The following is a 16,305-nucleotide window of genomic DNA, read 5'->3' as shown; positions in this document are numbered from 1 at the left end:
TGATTAGCCGACAGCTGATGCTAATGGAAAACACTGTGTTTCAGGTGTGACGAAGGTGGACTATGGTGACATCACATCTCGCTCGTCTCTGAGACAGAAGCTGCAGTGTAAACCTTTCAGCTGGTACCTGGAAAACGTCTATCCTGACTCCCAGATACCACGACACTACTACTCACTGGGAGAGGTGCACCCACGCTAAACATACAACACACACACACTAAACACACACACATTGAATCAGTGATAATTGTTGGTTGTGTGTTGTTCTGTCAGATCCGTAACGTGGAGACTAACCAGTGTCTGGACAACATGGCCCGGAAGGAGAACGAGAAAGTTGGCATCTTCAACTGCCATGGCATGGGAGGAAACCAGGTAACTAGAACTGCCATGACATAGGAGGAAACCAGGTAACTACAACTGCCATGGCATGGGAGGAAACCATGTAACTAGAACTGCCATGGCATGGGAGGAAACCAGGTAACTAGGACTGCCATGGCATGGGAAGAAACCAGGTAACTAGACCTGCCATGGCATAGGAGGAAACCAGGTAACTAGAACTGCCATGGCATGGGAGGAAACCAGGTAACTAGAACTGCCATGGCATAGGAGGAAACCAGGTAACTAGGACTGCCATGGCATGGGAGGAAACCAGGTAACTAGGACTGCCATGGCATGGGAGGAAACCATGTAACTAGAACTGCCATGACATAGGAGGAAACCAGGTAACTAGGACTGCCATGGCATGGGAGGAAACCAGGTAACTAGGACTGCCATGGCATGGGAGGAAACCATGTCACTAGAACTGCCATGGCATGGGAGGAAACCAGGTAACTAGGACTGCCATGGCATAGGAGGAAACCAGGTAACTAGAACTGCCATGGCATGGGAGGAAACCAGGTAACTAGGACTGCCATGGCATGGGAGGAAACCATGTCACTAGAACTGCCATGGCATGGGAGGAAACCAGGTAACTAGGACTGCCATGACATAGGAGGAAACCAGGTAACTAGGACTGCCATGGCATGGGAGGAAACCAGGTAACTAGGACTGCCATGGCATGGGAGGAAACCAGGTAACTAGGACTGCCATGGCATGGGAAGAAACCAGGTAACTAGGACTGCCATGGCATGGGAAGAAACCAGGTAACTAGGACTGCCATGACATAGGAGGAAATCAGGTAACTAGAACTGCCATGGCATGGGAGGAAACCATGTCACTAGAACTGCCATGGCATGGGAGGAAACCATGTCACTAGAACTGCCATGGCAGGGGAGGAAACCAGGTAACTAGAACTGCCATGTCATAGGAGGAAACCAGGTAACTAGGACTGCCATGGCATGGGAGGAAACCAGGTAACTAGAACTGCCATGACATAGGAGATAACCAGGTAACTAGGACTGCCATGGCATGGGAGGAAACCAGGTAACTAGAACTGCCATGGCATGGGAAGAAACCAGGTAACTAGGACTGCCATGGCATGGGAGGAAATCAGGTAACTAGGACTGCCATGGCATGGGAGGAAACCAGGTAACTAGAACTGCCATGGCATGGGAGGAAACCATGTCACTAGAACTGCCATGGCATGGGAGGAAACCATGTAACTAGAACTGCCATGGCATGGGAGGAAACCATGTAACTAGAACTGCCATGGCATGGGAGGAAACCAGGTAACTAGAACTGCCATGGCATGGGAGGAAACCATGTAACTAGGACTGCCATGGCATGGGAGGAAACCAGGTAACTAGAACTGCCATGGCATGGGAGGAAACCAGGTAACTAGAACTGCCATGGCATGGGAGGAAACCATGTAACTAGAACTGCCATGGCATGGGAGGAAACCAGGTAACTAGGACTGCCATGGCATGGGAGGAAACCAGGTAACTAGGACTGCCATGGCATGGGAGGAAACCAGGTAACTAGAACTGCCATGGCATGGGAGGAAACCAGGTAACTAGAACTGCCATGGCATGGGAGGAAACCATGTCACTAGAACTGCCATGGCATGGGAGGAAACCATGTAACTAGAACTGCCATGGCATGGGAGGAAACCAGGTAACTAGAACTGCCATGACATAGGAGGAAACCAGGTAACTAGAACTGCCATGACATAGGAGGAAACCAGGTAACTAGAACTCCGTAACTGATCAACTGAGGACAGGACAACAGTAATAAGATTACCTTTGGTGTTTATCATAGTGACAAACATTAACCTGAGCAACTTCTCTGACCTGAGAGGAGAGAGATACAATGTAAATGACATAAGAGAGAGAGAGAGGTCTCTGGTCTTCCCGTCTGACCGTGTGTCGTCCCCTGCAGGTGTTCAGCTACACGGCCAATAAAGAGATCAGGACAGATGACCTGTGTCTAGACGTGTCCAAACTCAACGGTCCTGTCATGATGCTCAAGTGTCATCACCTGAAAGGAAACCAGCTCTGGGAGTATGACCCCATGGTATGTCTGTCTGTCAACAGTAAACAACCTATCCTTGTCTTTTCTTACTACCACTGACCCTGCTGACTGTGCTAGTTGTTGTTTTATCTAGCTATCTTAATAAAGTAACTGTCAAGTGTTTCCAGATTTCTATGAAAGACGTCATATAATTAATTACAATATGAGTAAAACATATAGTTTTCCTTCCAATTTTTTATTTTTGAAGTATGATAAAAAGCAGCTTTTCTGTATTGGAATGGTGTGGCCGTACCCCAACAACTGAATGGTGTGGCCGTACCCCAACACCTGAATGGTGTGGCCGTACCCCAACAACTGAATGGTGTGGCCGTACCCCAACAACTGAATGGTGTGGCCGTACCCCAACAACTGAATGGTGTGGCCGTACCCCAACAACTGAATGGTGTGGCCGTACCCCAACAACTGAATGGTGTGGCCGTACCCCAACAACTGAATGGTGTGGCCGTACCCCAACAACTGAATGGTGTGGCCGTATACTAGTCATTAAAATTATTCACGCGAGTAGATCGCTGATTGGCCAGCGCATCCTTAGGAGGATGACATCATCATCAATGAGGAAATAGCAAGCATTTTTTTAAACTGTCTTTTTGACATACCAGTTTGAGGTTTTTTTTCTTAATTTTATGCTTTGGCCACATACAAATATAGGATGAGTCAACAACATTATTTGGGTATGAGTTAACCTCTCTAGGGTAGGTGGGACGTAATCGTCCCACCTAGTCAACAGCCAGTGGAATCCCGTGGCGCGTTATTCAAATACCTTAGAAATGCTATTACTTCAATTTCTCAAACATATGACTATTTTACACCATTTTAAAGACAAGACTCTCGTTAATCTAACCACACTGTCCGATTTCAAAAAGGCTTTACAACGAAAGCAAAACATTAGATTATGTCAGCAGAGTACCCAGCCAGAAATAATCAGACACCCATTTTTCAAGCTAGCATATAATGTCACATAAACCCAAACCACAGCTAAATGCAGCACTAACCTTTGATGATCTTCATCAGATGACAATCCTAGGACATTATGTTATACAATACATGCATGTTTTGTTCAATCAAGTTCATATTTATATCAAAAACCAGCTTTTTACATTAGCATGTGACGTTCAGAACTAGCATACCCCCCGCAAACTTCCGGTGAATTTACTAAATTACTCACGATAAACGTTCACAAAAAACAACAATTATTTTAAGAATTATAGATACAGAACTCCTTTATGCACTCGCTATGTCCGATTTTAAAATAGCTTTTCGGTGAAAGCACGTTTTGCAATATTCTGAGTAAATAGCCCGGCATCACAGGGCTAGCTATTTAGACACCCACCAAGTTTAGCCCTCACCAAAGTCAGATTTACTATAAGAAAAATGTTATTACCTTTGCTGTTCTTTGTCAGAATGCACTCCCAGGACTTCTACTTCAATAACAAATGTTGGTTTGGTTCAAAATAATCCATAGTTATGTTCAAATATCCTCTGTTTTGTTCGTGCGTTCAAGACACTATCCGATGGGTAAAGAAGGGTGACGCGCCCGACGCGTTTCGTGACAAAAAATGTCTAAATATTCCATTACCGTACTTCAAAGCATGTCAACCGCTGTTTAAAATCAATTTTTATGCCATTTTTCTCGTAAAAAAGCGATAATATTCCGACCGGGAAACCGTGTTTTAGTTCAAAGACAGAGAAAATAAAAACATGGGGTCGCCTCGTGCACGCGCCTCAGTCTCATTGTCCTCTGATAGACCACTTACCAAAGGCACTAATGTTTTTCAGCCAGGGGCTGCAAAGACATCATTCAGCTTTTTCCCGGGTTCTGAGAGCCTATGGGAGCCGTAGGAAGTGTCACGTTACAGCAGAGATCCTAAGTTTTCAATAAAGAGAGTCAAGAAGCCCAAGGAATGGTCAGAGAGGGCACTTCCTGTACATAATCTTCTCAGGTTTTTGCCTGCCATATGAGTTCTGTTATACTCACAGACACCATTCAAACAGTTTTAGAAACTTTAGGGTGTTTTCTATCCAAAGCCAATAATTATATGCATATTCTAGTTTCTGGGCAGTAGTAATAACCAGATTAAATCGGGTACGTTTTTTATCTGGCCGTGTAAATACTGCCCCCAATCCCTAACAGGTTAACAGAATATTCACTTTTAAAAGTGACATTTTCACAGTTACTTTAAGATGAATGCACTTTTAAACTGTGAGTTGCTCTAGGTAAGAGCCTCGCTAAATGACTCAAATATATATTTAAAAAAATGTTTCTCTGTCTGTTGTGTCTGTAGAAGTTGACCCAGGTCTGTTTCTCTGTTGTGTCTGTAGAAGTTGACCCAGGTCTGTTTCTCTGTTGTGTCTGTAGAAGTTGACCCAGGTCTGTTTCTCTGTCTGTTGTGTCTGTAGAAGTTGACCCAGGTCTGTTTCTCTGTCTGTTGTGTCTGTAGAAGTTGACCCAGGTCTGTTTCTCTGTCTGTTGTGTCTGTAGAAGTTGACCCAGGTCTGTTTCTCTGTTGTGTCTGTAGAAGTTGACCCAGGTCTGTTTCTCTGTCTGTTGTGTCTGTAGAAGTTGACCCAGGTCTGTTTCTCTGTCTGTTGTGTCTGTAGAAGTTGACCCAGGTCTGTTTCTCTATCTGTTGTGTCTGTAGAAGTTGACCCAGGTCTGTTTCTCTGTTGTGTCTGTAGAAGTTGACCCAGGTCTGTTTCTCTGTTGTGTCTGTAGAAGTTGACCCAGGTCTGTTTCTCTGTCTGTTGTCTGTACAGAAGTTGACCCAGGTCTGTTTCTCTGTCTGTTGTGTCTGTAGAAGTTGACCCAGGTCTGTTTCTCTGTCTGTTGTGTCTGTAGAAGTTGACCCAGGTCTGTTTCTCTGTCTGTTGTGTCTGTAGAAGTTGACCCAGGTCTGTTTCTCTGTCTGTTGTGTCTGTAGAAGTTGACCCAGGTCTGTTTCTCTGTTGTGTCTGTAGAAGTTGACCCAGGTCTGTTTCTCTGTCTGTTGTGTCTGTAGAAGTTGACCCAGGTCTGTTTCTCTATCTGTTGTGTCTGTAGAAGTTGACCCAGGTCTGTTTCTCTGTTGTGTCTGTAGAAGTTGACCCAGGTCTGTTTCTCTGTCTGTTGTGTCTGTAGAAGTTGACCCAGGTCTGTTTCTCTGTTGTGTCTGTAGAAGTTGACCCAGGTCTGTTTCTCTGTCTGTTGTGTCTGTAGAAGTTGACCCAGGTCTGTTTCTCTATCTGTTGTGTCTGTAGAAGTTGACCCAGGTCTGTTTCTCTGTTGTGTCTGTAGAAGTTGACCCAGGTCTGTTTCTCTGTTGTGTCTGTACAAGTTGACCCAGGTCTGTTTCTCTGTTGTGTCTGTAGAAGTTGACCCAGGTCTGTGTCTCTGTTGTGTCTGTAGAAGTTGACCCAGGTCTGTTTCTCTGTTGTGTTTGTAGAAGTTGACCCAGGTCTGTTTCTCTTTTGTGTCTGTAGAAGTTGACCCAGGTCTGTTTCTCTGTTGTGTCTGTAGAAGTTGACCCAGGTCTGTTTCTCTGTCTGTTGTCTCTATAGAAGTTGACCCAGGTCTTTTTCTCTGTCTGTTGTGTCTGTAGAAGTTGACCCAGGTCTGTTTCTCTGTTGTGTCTGTAGAAGTTGACCCAGGTCTGTTTCTCTGTTGTCTGTAGAAGTTGACCCAGGTCTGTTTCTCTGTTGTGTCTGTAGAAGTTGACCCAGGTCTGTTTCTCTGTTGTGTCTGTAGAAGTTGACCCAGCTCTGTTTCTCTGTTGTGTTTGTAGAAGTTGACCCAGGTCTGTTTCTCTTTTGTGTCTGTAGAAGTTGACCCAGGTCTGTTTCTCTGTTGTGTCTGTAGAAGTTGACCCAGGTCTTTTTCTCTGTCTGTTGTGTCTGTAGAAGTTGACCCAGGTCTGTTTCTCTGTTGTGTCTGTAGAAGTTGACCCAGGTCTGTTTCTCTGTTGTGTCTGTAGAAGTTGACCCAGGTCTGTTTCTCTGTCTGTTGTGTCTGTAGATGTTGACCCAGGTCTGTTTCTCTGTCTGTTGTCTCTATAGAAGTTGACCCAGGTCTTTTTCTCTGTCTGTTGTGTCTGTAGAAGTTGACCCAGGTCTGTTTCTCTGTTGTGTCTGTAGAAGTTGACCCAGGTCTGTTTCTCTGTTGTGTCTGTAGAAGTTGACCCAGGTCTGTTTCTCTGTCTGTTGTGTCTGTAGAAGTTGACCCAGGTCTGTTTCTCTGTCTGTTGTGTCTGTAGAAGTTGACCCAGGTCTGTTTCTCTGTCTGTTGTGTCTGTAGAAGTTGACCCAGGTCTGTTTCTCTGTTGTGTCTGTGGAAGTTGACCCAGGTCTGTTTCTCTGTTGTCCGTAGAAGTTGACCCAGGTCTGTTTCTCTGCTGTGTCTGTAGAAGTTGACCCAGGTCTGTTTCTCTGTTGTGTCTGTAGAAGTTGACCCAGGTCTGTTTCTCTGTCTGTTGTGTCTGTAGAAGTTGACCCAGGTCTGTTTCTCTGTCTGTTGTCTCTATAGAAGTTGACCCAGGTCTTTTTCTCTGTCTGTTGTGTCTGTAGAAGTTGACCCAGGTCTGTTTCTCTGTTGTGTCTGTAGAAGTTGACCCAGGTCTGTTTCTCTGTTGTGTCTGTAGAAGTTGACCCAGGTCTGTTTCTCTGTTGTGTCTGTAGAAGTTGACCCAGGTCTGTTTCTCTGTCTGTTGTGTCTGTAGAAGTTGACCAAGGTCTGTTTCTCTGTTGTGTCTGTAGAAGTTGACCCAGGTCTGTTTCTCTGTCTGTTGTGTCTGTAGAAGTTGACCCAGGTCTGTTTCTCTGTCTGTTGTGTCTGTAGAAGTTGACCCAGGTCTGTTTCTCTGTTGTGTCTGTAGAAGTTGACCCAGGTCTGTTTCTCTGTCTGTTGTCTGTACAGAAGTTGACCCAGGTCTGTTTCTCTGTTGTCTCTATAGAAGTTGACCCAGGTCTGTTTCTCTGTCTGTTGTGTCTGTAGAAGTTGACCCAGGTCTGTTTCTCTGTCTGTTGTGTCTGTAGAAGTTGACCCAGGTCTGTTTCTCTGTCTGTTGTGTCTGTAGAAGTTGACCCAGGTCTGTTTCTCTGTCTGTTGTGTCTGTAGAAGTTGACCCAGGTCTGTTTCTCTGTTGTGTCTGTAGAAGTTGACCCAGGTCTGTTTCTCTGTCTGTTGTGTCTGTAGAAGTTGACCCAGGTCTGTTTCTCTGTTGTGTCTGTAGAAGTTGACCCAGGTCTGTTTCTCTGTCTGTTGTGTCTGTAGAAGTTGACCCAGGTCTGTTTCTCTGTTGTGTCTGTAGAAGTTGACCCAGGTCTGTTTCTCTGTCTGTTGTGTCTGTAGAAGTTGACCCAGGTCTGTTTCTCTATCTGTTGTGTCTGTAGAAGTTGACCCAGGTCTGTTTCTCTGTTGTGTCTGTAGAAGTTGACCCAGGTCTGTTTCTCTGTTGTGTCTGTACAAGTTGACCCAGGTCTGTTTCTCTGTTGTGTCTGTAGAAGTTGACCCAGGTCTGTGTCTCTGTTGTGTCTGTAGAAGTTGACCCAGGTCTGTTTCTCTGTTGTGTTTGTAGAAGTTGACCCAGGTCTGTTTCTCTTTTGTGTCTGTAGAAGTTGACCCAGGTCTGTTTCTCTGTTGTGTCTGTAGAAGTTGACCCAGGTCTGTTTCTCTGTCTGTTGTCTCTATAGAAGTTGACCCAGGTCTTTTTCTCTGTCTGTTGTGTCTGTAGAAGTTGACCCAGGTCTGTTTCTCTGTTGTGTCTGTAGAAGTTGACCCAGGTCTGTTTCTCTGTTGTGTCTGTAGAAGTTGACCCAGGTCTGTTTCTCTGTTGTGTCTGTAGAAGTTGACCCAGGTCTGTTTCTCTGTTGTGTCTGTAGAAGTTGACCCAGGTCTGTTTCTCTGTTGTGTCTGTAGAAGTTGACCCAGGTCTGTTTCTCTTTTGTGTCTGTAGAAGTTGACCCAGGTCTGTTTCTCTGTTGTGTCTGTAGAAGTTGACCCAGGTCTTTTTCTCTGTCTGTTGTGTCTGTAGAAGTTGACCCAGGTCTGTTTCTCTGTTGTGTCTGTAGAAGTTGACCCAGGTCTGTTTCTCTGTTGTGTCTGTAGAAGTTGACCCAGGTCTGTTTCTCTGTCTGTTGTGTCTGTAGATGTTGACCCAGGTCTGTTTCTCTGTCTGTTGTGTCTGTAGAAGTTGACCCAGGTCTGTTTCTCTGTTGTGTCTGTAGAAGTTGACCCAGGTCTGTTTCTCTGTTGTGTCTGTAGAAGTTGACCCAGGTCTGTTTCTCTGTTGTGTCTGTAGAAGTTGACCCAGGTCTGTTTCTCTGTTGTGTCTGTAGAAGTTGACCCAGCTCTGTTTCTCTGTTGTGTTTGTAGAAGTTGACCCAGGTCTGTTTCTCTTTTGTGTCTGTAGAAGTTGACCCAGGTCTGTTTCTCTGTTGTGTCTGTAGAAGTTGACCCAGGTCTTTTTCTCTGTCTGTTGTGTCTGTAGAAGTTGACCCAGGTCTGTTTCTCTGTTGTGTCTGTAGAAGTTGACCCAGGTCTGTTTCTCTGTTGTGTCTGTAGAAGTTGACCCAGGTCTGTTTCTCTGTCTGTTGTGTCTGTAGAAGTTGACCCAGGTCTGTTTCTCTGTCTGTTGTCTCTATAGAAGTTGACCCAGGTCTTTTTCTCTGTCTGTTGTGTCTGTAGAAGTTGACCCAGGTCTGTTTCTCTGTTGTGTCTGTAGAAGTTGACCCAGGTCTGTTTCTCTGTTGTGTCTGTAGAAGTTGACCCAGGTCTGTTTCTCTGTCTGTTGTGTCTGTAGAAGTTGACCCAGGTCTGTTTCTCTGTCTGTTGTGTCTGTAGAAGTTGACCCAGGTCTGTTTCTCTGTCTGTTGTGTCTGTAGAAGTTGACCCAGGTCTGTTTCTCTGTTGTGTCTGTGGAAGTTGACCCAGGTCTGTTTCTCTGTTGTCCGTAGAAGTTGACCCAGGTCTGTTTCTCTGCTGTGTCTGTAGAAGTTGACCCAGGTCTGTTTCTCTGTTGTGTCTGTAGAAGTTGACCCAGGTCTGTTTCTCTGTCTGTTGTGTCTGTAGAAGTTGACCCAGGTCTGTTTCTCTGTCTGTTGTCTCTATAGAAGTTGACCCAGGTCTTTTTCTCTGTCTGTTGTGTCTGTAGAAGTTGACCCAGGTCTGTTTCTCTGTTGTGTCTGTAGAAGTTGACCCAGGTCTGTTTCGTCTGTTGTGTCTGTAGAAGTTGACCCAGGTCTGTTTCTCTGTTGTGTCTGTAGAAGTTGACCCAGGTCTGTTTCTCTGTCTGTTGTGTCTGTAGAAGTTGACCAAGGTCTGTTTCTCTGTTGTGTCTGTAGAAGTTGACCCAGGTCTGTTTCTCTGTCTGTTGTGTCTGTAGAAGTTGACCCAGGTCTGTTTCTCTGTCTTTTGTGTCTGTAGAAGTTGACCCAGGTCTGTTTCTCTGTTGTGTCTGTAGAAGTTGACCCAGGTCTGTTTCTCTGTCTGTTGTCTGTACAGAAGTTGACCCAGGTCTGTTTCTCTGTTGTCTCTATAGAAGTTGACCCAGGTCTGTTTCTCTGTTGTGTCTGTAGAAGTTGACCCAGGTCTGTTTCTCTGTCTGTTGTGTCTGTAGAAGTTGACCCAGGTCTGTTTCTCTGTCTGTTGTGTCTGTAGAAGTTGACCCAGGTCTGTTTCTCTGTCTGTTGTGTCTGTAGAAGTTGACCCAGATCTGTTTCTCTGTTGTGTCTGTAGAAGTTGACCCAGGTCTGTTTCTCTGTCTGTTGTGTCTGTAGAAGTTGACCCAGGTCTGTTTCTCTGTCTGTTGTGTCTGTAGAAGTTGACCCAGGTCTGTTTCTCTGTCTGTTGTCTGTACAGAAGTTGACCCAGGTCTGTTTCTCTGTTGTCTCTATAGAAGTTGACCCAGGTCTGTTTCTCTGTTGTGTCTGTAGAAGTTGACCCAGGTCTGTTTCTCTGTCTGTTGTGTCTGTAGAAGTTGACCCAGGTCTGTTTCTCTGTCTGTTGTGTCTGTAGAAGTTGACCCAGATCTGTTTCTCTGTTGTGTCTGTAGAAGTTGACCCAGGTCTGTTTCTCTGTCTGTTGTGTCTGTAGAAGTTGACCCAGGTCTGTTTCTCTATCTGTTGTGTCTGTAGAAGTTGACCCAGGTCTGTTTCTCTATCTGTTGTGTCTGTAGAAGTAGACCCAGGTCTGTTTCTCTGTTGTGTCTGTAGAAGTTGACCCAGGTCTGTTTCTCTGTTGTGTCTGTAGAAGTTGACCCAGGTCTGTTTCTCTGTTGTGTCCGTAGAAGTTGACCCAGGTCTGTTTCTCTTTTGTGTCTGTAGAAGTTGACCCAGGTCTGTTTCTCTGTTGTGTCTGTAGAAGTTGACCCAGGTCTGTTTCTCTGTTGTGTCTGTAGAAGTTGACCCAGGTCTGTTTCTCTGTTGTGTCTGTAGAAGTTGACCCAGGTCTGTTTCTCTGTTGTGTCTGTAGAAGTTGACCCAGGTCTGTTTCTCTGTTGTGTCTGTAGAAGTTGACCCAGGTCTGTTTCTCTGTTGTGTCTGTAGAAGTTGACCCAGGTCTGTTTCCCTGTTGTGTCTGTAGAAGTTGACCCAGGTCTGTTTCTCTGTTGTGTCTGTAGAAGTTGACCCAGGTCTGTTTCTCTGTTGTGTCTGTAGAAGTTGACCCAGGTCTGTTTCTCTGTTGTGTCTGTAGAAGTTGACCCAGGTCTGTTTCTCTGTCTGTTGTGTCTGTAGAAGTTGACCCAGGTCTGTTTCTCTGTCTGTTGTGTCTGTAGAAGTTGACCCAGGTCTGTTTCTCTGTCTGTTGTGTCTGTAGAAGTTGACCCAGGTCTGTTTCTCTGTCTGTTGTGTCTGTAGAAGTTGACCCAGGTCTGTTTCTCTGTCTGTTGTGTCTGTAGAAGTTGACCCAGGTCTGTTTCTCTGTCTGTTGTGTCTGTAGAAGTTGACCCAGGTCTGTTTCTCTATCTGTTGTGTCTGTAGAAGTTGACCCAGGTCTGTTTCTCTGTCTGTTGTCTCTATAGAAGTTGACCCAGGTCTTTTTCTCTGTCTGTTGTGTCTGTAGAAGTTGACCCAGGTCTGTTTCTCTGTTGTGTCTGTAGAAGTTGACCCAGGTCTGTTTCTTCTGTTGTGTCTGTAGAAGTTGACCCAGGTCTGTTTCTCTGTTGTGTCTGTAGAAGTTGACCCAGGTCTGTTTCTCTGTCTGTTGTGTCTGTAGAAGTTGACCCAGGTCTGTTTCTCTGTTGTGTTCTGTAGAAGTTGACCCAGGTCTGTTTCTCTGTTGTGTCTGTAGAAGTTGACCCAGGTCTGTTTCTCTATTGTGTCTGTAGAAGTTGACCCAGGTCTGTTTCTCTGTTGTGTCTGTAGAAGTTGACCCAGGTCTGTTTCTCTGTCTGTTGTGTCTGTAGAAGTTGACCCAGGTCTGTTTCTCTGTTGTTTCTGTAGAAGTTGACCCAGGTCTGTTTCTCTGTTGTGTCTGTAGAAGTTGACCCAGGTCTGTTTCTCTATCTGTTGTCTCTATAGAAGTTGACCCAGGTCTGTTTCTCTATCTGTTGTGTCTGTAGAAGTTGACCCAGGTCTGTTTCTCTGTTGTGTCTGTAGAAGTTGACCCAGGTCTGTTTCTCTGTCTGTTGTCTCTACAGAAGTTGACCCAGGTCTGTTTCTCTGTTGTCTCTATAGAAGTTGACCCAGGTCTGTTTCTCTGTCTGTTGTCTCTGTAGAAGTTGACCCAGGTCTGTTTCTCTGTCTGTTGTCTCTACAGAAGTTGACCCAGGTCTGTTTCTCTGTCTGTTGTGTCTGTAGAAGTTGACCCAGGTCTGTTTCTCTGTCTGTTGTCTCTACAGAAGTTGACCCAGGTCTGTTTCTCTGTCTGTTGTGTCTGTAGAAGTTGACCCAGGTCTGTTTCTCTGTCTGTTGTCTCTACAGAAGTTGACCCAGGTCTGTTTCTCTGTCTGTTGTGTCTGTAGAAGTTGACCCAGGTCTGTTTCTCTGTCTGTTGTCTCTACAGAAGTTGACCCTGATCCACGTCAATAGTAACCAGTGTCTGGACAAGGCCAGTGAGGAGGACAGCCAGGTGCCCAGTGTCAGAGACTGCACACACACTCGCTCTCAACAGTGGCTGCTGCGCAACGTCACGCTGCCTGAGATCTTCTGACTGCTGCACGCACACGCACACACACACACACACACACACACACACACACACACTGACGGAGAGAGAGAGAGTGAGAGGAGGGAAGAGGAGGAGAACAGAAGGGACAGTCCACGCTGAATGGGATGAAGCAGGGCTCTTCTATGGCGGCTGGGAGAGAGGGAACATGTTTGGACTCAATGGAGGAGAGACTCATACTTTTATCAAGAGAGACTGGTGATGTTTTAAAGAGAGAGAGAGAGACCTGCTCCAGGAGAGCCATGATGTTAAAGAGAGAGAGAGAGAGACCTGCTCCTGGAGAAACATGTTGTTAAAGAGAGAGAGAGAGACTCACAGAGAGAAACAAGGTTCTGTGTTGCTCACACCTTCCATGGACAAGGCAGTCTCCCCAACACTCCAAACTCATCACTTATGTTTACCTGTGTGTGTGTGTGTGTGTGTGTGTGTGTGTGTGTGTGTGTGTGTGTGTGTGTGTGTGTGTGTGTGTGTGTGTGTGTGTGTGTGTGTGTGTGTGTGTGTGTGTGTGTGTGTTCTCAAGTAAAGGTGGCTCATTAGTGATTTTTTTTCATTGAGTTTGGAAATGAACTCTGGTGAACTCATATGAAGGAAGGGGGTGTGCGTTTGAGCGAGCCATCATGTGTACATGTGTTGGGATATGCCCTCCTGTTGCAGTATTGTATGACTGTGCATGTATGAGGACAGCCCCATACAGCTGCACCTAGCAGTATCTGTCTCCCTCTAGTGTTCCTCCCCTGAGTTGCAGCCTGAAGAGACAGACTCAGAGAGAGGAGATGGAAACAGAGAGAGAGGGGGGACTCAGAACTCTCCAGCGAAGCACCAAGGAACAATGCGCTGAACCACAAACTGAACTGAATCCCTAATTGACGGACTTGCACTCCTACAGACAGATATAGAGACAGAAATAATATGTTTGTGATATACTGAGATTTCTATGTAGACTTTTTTACATGTGTTTGTTTATTACTGTGAGAGTTCTACAGAGCAGCGACTGTAGTTTATCTGTCTGTTTATGTCTTTAAGGTAAAGTGTTTAACATAGAGCTAATACGGCTGCTGGTTGACGTTTCCCTTAACCTCCTCAAATCCTAACGTTAACCATTATGGGTAGGAAACAAGAACTGGTCATAGATCAGTGTCCGGAGGCAACACACACAGCCCTGGGCCTCTGCATATCTGATCATATCACACACACACACACATAAATAATCCCACATACAAACACAGTATACACACGTACACACATACACAAACAGAAATAAACACACAAGCTGAACTGGACTGTCACTTTAATCTTCTCTATCATATTTACTTCCTGAAGACGTCCTGATAAAACACTCCAATGGCTCCATCCTCCATTGTGTGTGTGTGTGTGTGTGTGTGTGTGTGTGTGTGTGTGTGTGTGTGTGTGTGTGTGTGTGTGTGTGTGTGTGTGTGTGTGTGTGTGTGTGTGTGTGTGTGTGTAGTACTAACCCCAGCCCGTCAACTCCACTCTTATCAGCACATCAGTTTAATGCGATTTCTATATCACGGAACAGCACAGTGGAGCTGCATAAACTGACCAGAGGTCAGTTAAGGGCAGTATCTCAGTTTCATACATTGACTTCTATGCTTTGTATCGTTAGAATAAAATGGAGGCGGTTCAGGAATGCAGTAAATGTTTGATCATGAATGTGGGAGAGGGATGTAAGGTGTCCTACAGTATCTCACTCCATAACCACACTTATATCTTTCTGGTCAACACAGACCTTTCTGTTCATATCACTCCTTTACTTAACATTTCAACACAGACCTCTCTGCTCATATCACTCCTTTACTTAACATTTCAACACAGACCTCTCTGTTCATATCACTCCTTTACTTAACATTTCAACACAGACCTCTCTGTTCATATCACTCCTTTACTTAACATTTCAACACAGACCTTTCTGCTCATATCACTCCTTTACTTAACATTTCAACACAGACCTCTCTACTCATATCACTCCTTTACTTAACATTTCAACACAGACCTCTCTACTCATATCACTCCTTTACTTAACATTTCAACACAGACCTCTCTACTCATATCACTCCTTTACTTAACATTTCAACACAGACCTCTCTACTCATATCACTCCTTTACTTAACATTTCAACACAGACCTCTCTACTCATATCACTCCTTTACTTAACATTTCAACATAGACCTCTGCTCATATCACTCCTTTACTTAACATTTCAACACAGACCTCTCTACTCATATCACTCCTTTACTTAACATTTCAACACAGACCTCTGCTCATATCACTCCTTTACTTAACATTTCAACATAGACCTCTCTGCTCATATCACTCCTTTACTTAACATTTCAACACAGACCTCTCTACTCATATCACTCCTTTACTTAACATTTCAACACAGACCTCTCTGCTCATATCACTCCTTTACTTAACATTTCAACATAGACCTCTCTGCTCATATCACTCCTTTACTTAACATTTGACTTATCATTTTGGTTTACCTCTTCTTTTTAGTTGTTTTGTATCACCTGCTTTTATCAGTTTGCCAGTCTGAGAGATGACGTCTATCATTAACTATTTCAACCTCCTCTGTTGGGGGAGGGGTTTACACACCGTTCTGACATTTCATTGGCTCATCTTTGCTGTGGAAATGGGTGGGGGGGCTTTACTTGACGGATTCATGTTTGATTGAATGACTGCGATAAAGATGTGTGATTTCTGATTGGTGGGTTTTGACTGTGAGACAGGCGAGGACTGTTTGTATCTAAAGAATCGACTCTTGTCGGGGAGGGGCGGGGTTTGATTGACAGCTGTATGAGTTATATCCAGGCTTCCAGACTGAGCTGTTTCAAACGTTGTAGAAATAAAAGTCAGAACGTTTACAGAACACCACAACAACAACATGGACTCCTGTCTCTCTCTTTACTCACATATTCATGAGACAACAGATTATCTTGAACTCCGCCAGTGATCAGTGATCAGTCCATCAGTGATCAGTCCATCAGTGATCAGTCCACCAGTGATCAGTCCACCAGTGATCAGTCCATCAGTGTACAGTCCACCAGTGATCAGTCCACCAGTGATCAGTCCACCAGTGATCAGTCCATCAGTGTACAGTCCACCAGCGATCAGTCCACCAGCGATCAGTCCACCAGTGATCAGTCCATCAGTGATCAGTCCACCAGTGATCAGTCCATCAGTGTACAGTCCACCAGTGTTTTTTCCGGTTTCCTGTTTCCGGTCACAACTTGCAGACTTGTTTATGCTGCTGTGCGTTTTGTTGCCGATCTTACTTTGCTACCTGACGGTTTTTTACTTTTTCATTACCGTATATTTTTACTTTTTCCCTCACTCAACTTTTTTCATTCAACTTTTTCACCCCGGAGGTTTTATCTGGACATGGTTCATCAGGACTTCAAACAGCCGAAGCTAAGTAACATTAACATGATGCCTTCTAATTGCAGTCGTTGTACTTATAATATACAGGAGAACGATCGCCTTACGGCAAGGATAGCTGTGCTGCAAGCCCAGCTTCAGACGCGATCGTTAGGCAAGGGTAATTTCAGTGTAGGAAAGGATGAAACAGCGTCTGTGGCACCAGTAAGTACAGATAGTAACGTTAGTATAAATCCCCTCGCACGGTCCCCGCAGCCGGACAACTTTCTCATGGCTTCTGGAGGGAAACGCTGTAGGAATGCTCA

General features: G+C 45.0%; 1 protein-coding gene across 3 annotated transcripts in view; it reads left to right on the top strand.

Moving 5' to 3' along the window:
* The window catches only part of LOC106594804 (polypeptide N-acetylgalactosaminyltransferase 1), a 130,307-nt gene extending 114,802 nt beyond the window's left edge, over nt 1–15,505 (top strand). For all 3 annotated transcript variants that reach the window (XM_045719033.1, XM_045719031.1, XM_045719032.1), the window contains 4 exons: nt 45–184; nt 274–372; nt 2,317–2,451; nt 12,443–15,505. In XM_045719033.1, coding sequence (XP_045574989.1) covers nt 45–184; nt 274–372; nt 2,317–2,451; nt 12,443–12,589 — 521 coding nt within the window. In that variant the 3' untranslated portion in view covers nt 12,590–15,505. The remainder of the gene's footprint in view (nt 1–44; nt 185–273; nt 373–2,316; nt 2,452–12,442) is intronic.
* Nucleotides 15,506–16,305: the final 800 nt, after the last annotated feature.

Source organism: Salmo salar, chromosome ssa05 (assembly GCF_905237065.1).
Source record: "Salmo salar chromosome ssa05, Ssal_v3.1, whole genome shotgun sequence".
Classification (NCBI taxonomy): Eukaryota; Metazoa; Chordata; class Actinopteri; order Salmoniformes; family Salmonidae; genus Salmo; species Salmo salar.
The sequence above is the reverse complement of the archived record's forward strand: the minus strand, read 5'-3'. Positions and strand labels throughout refer to the sequence as shown.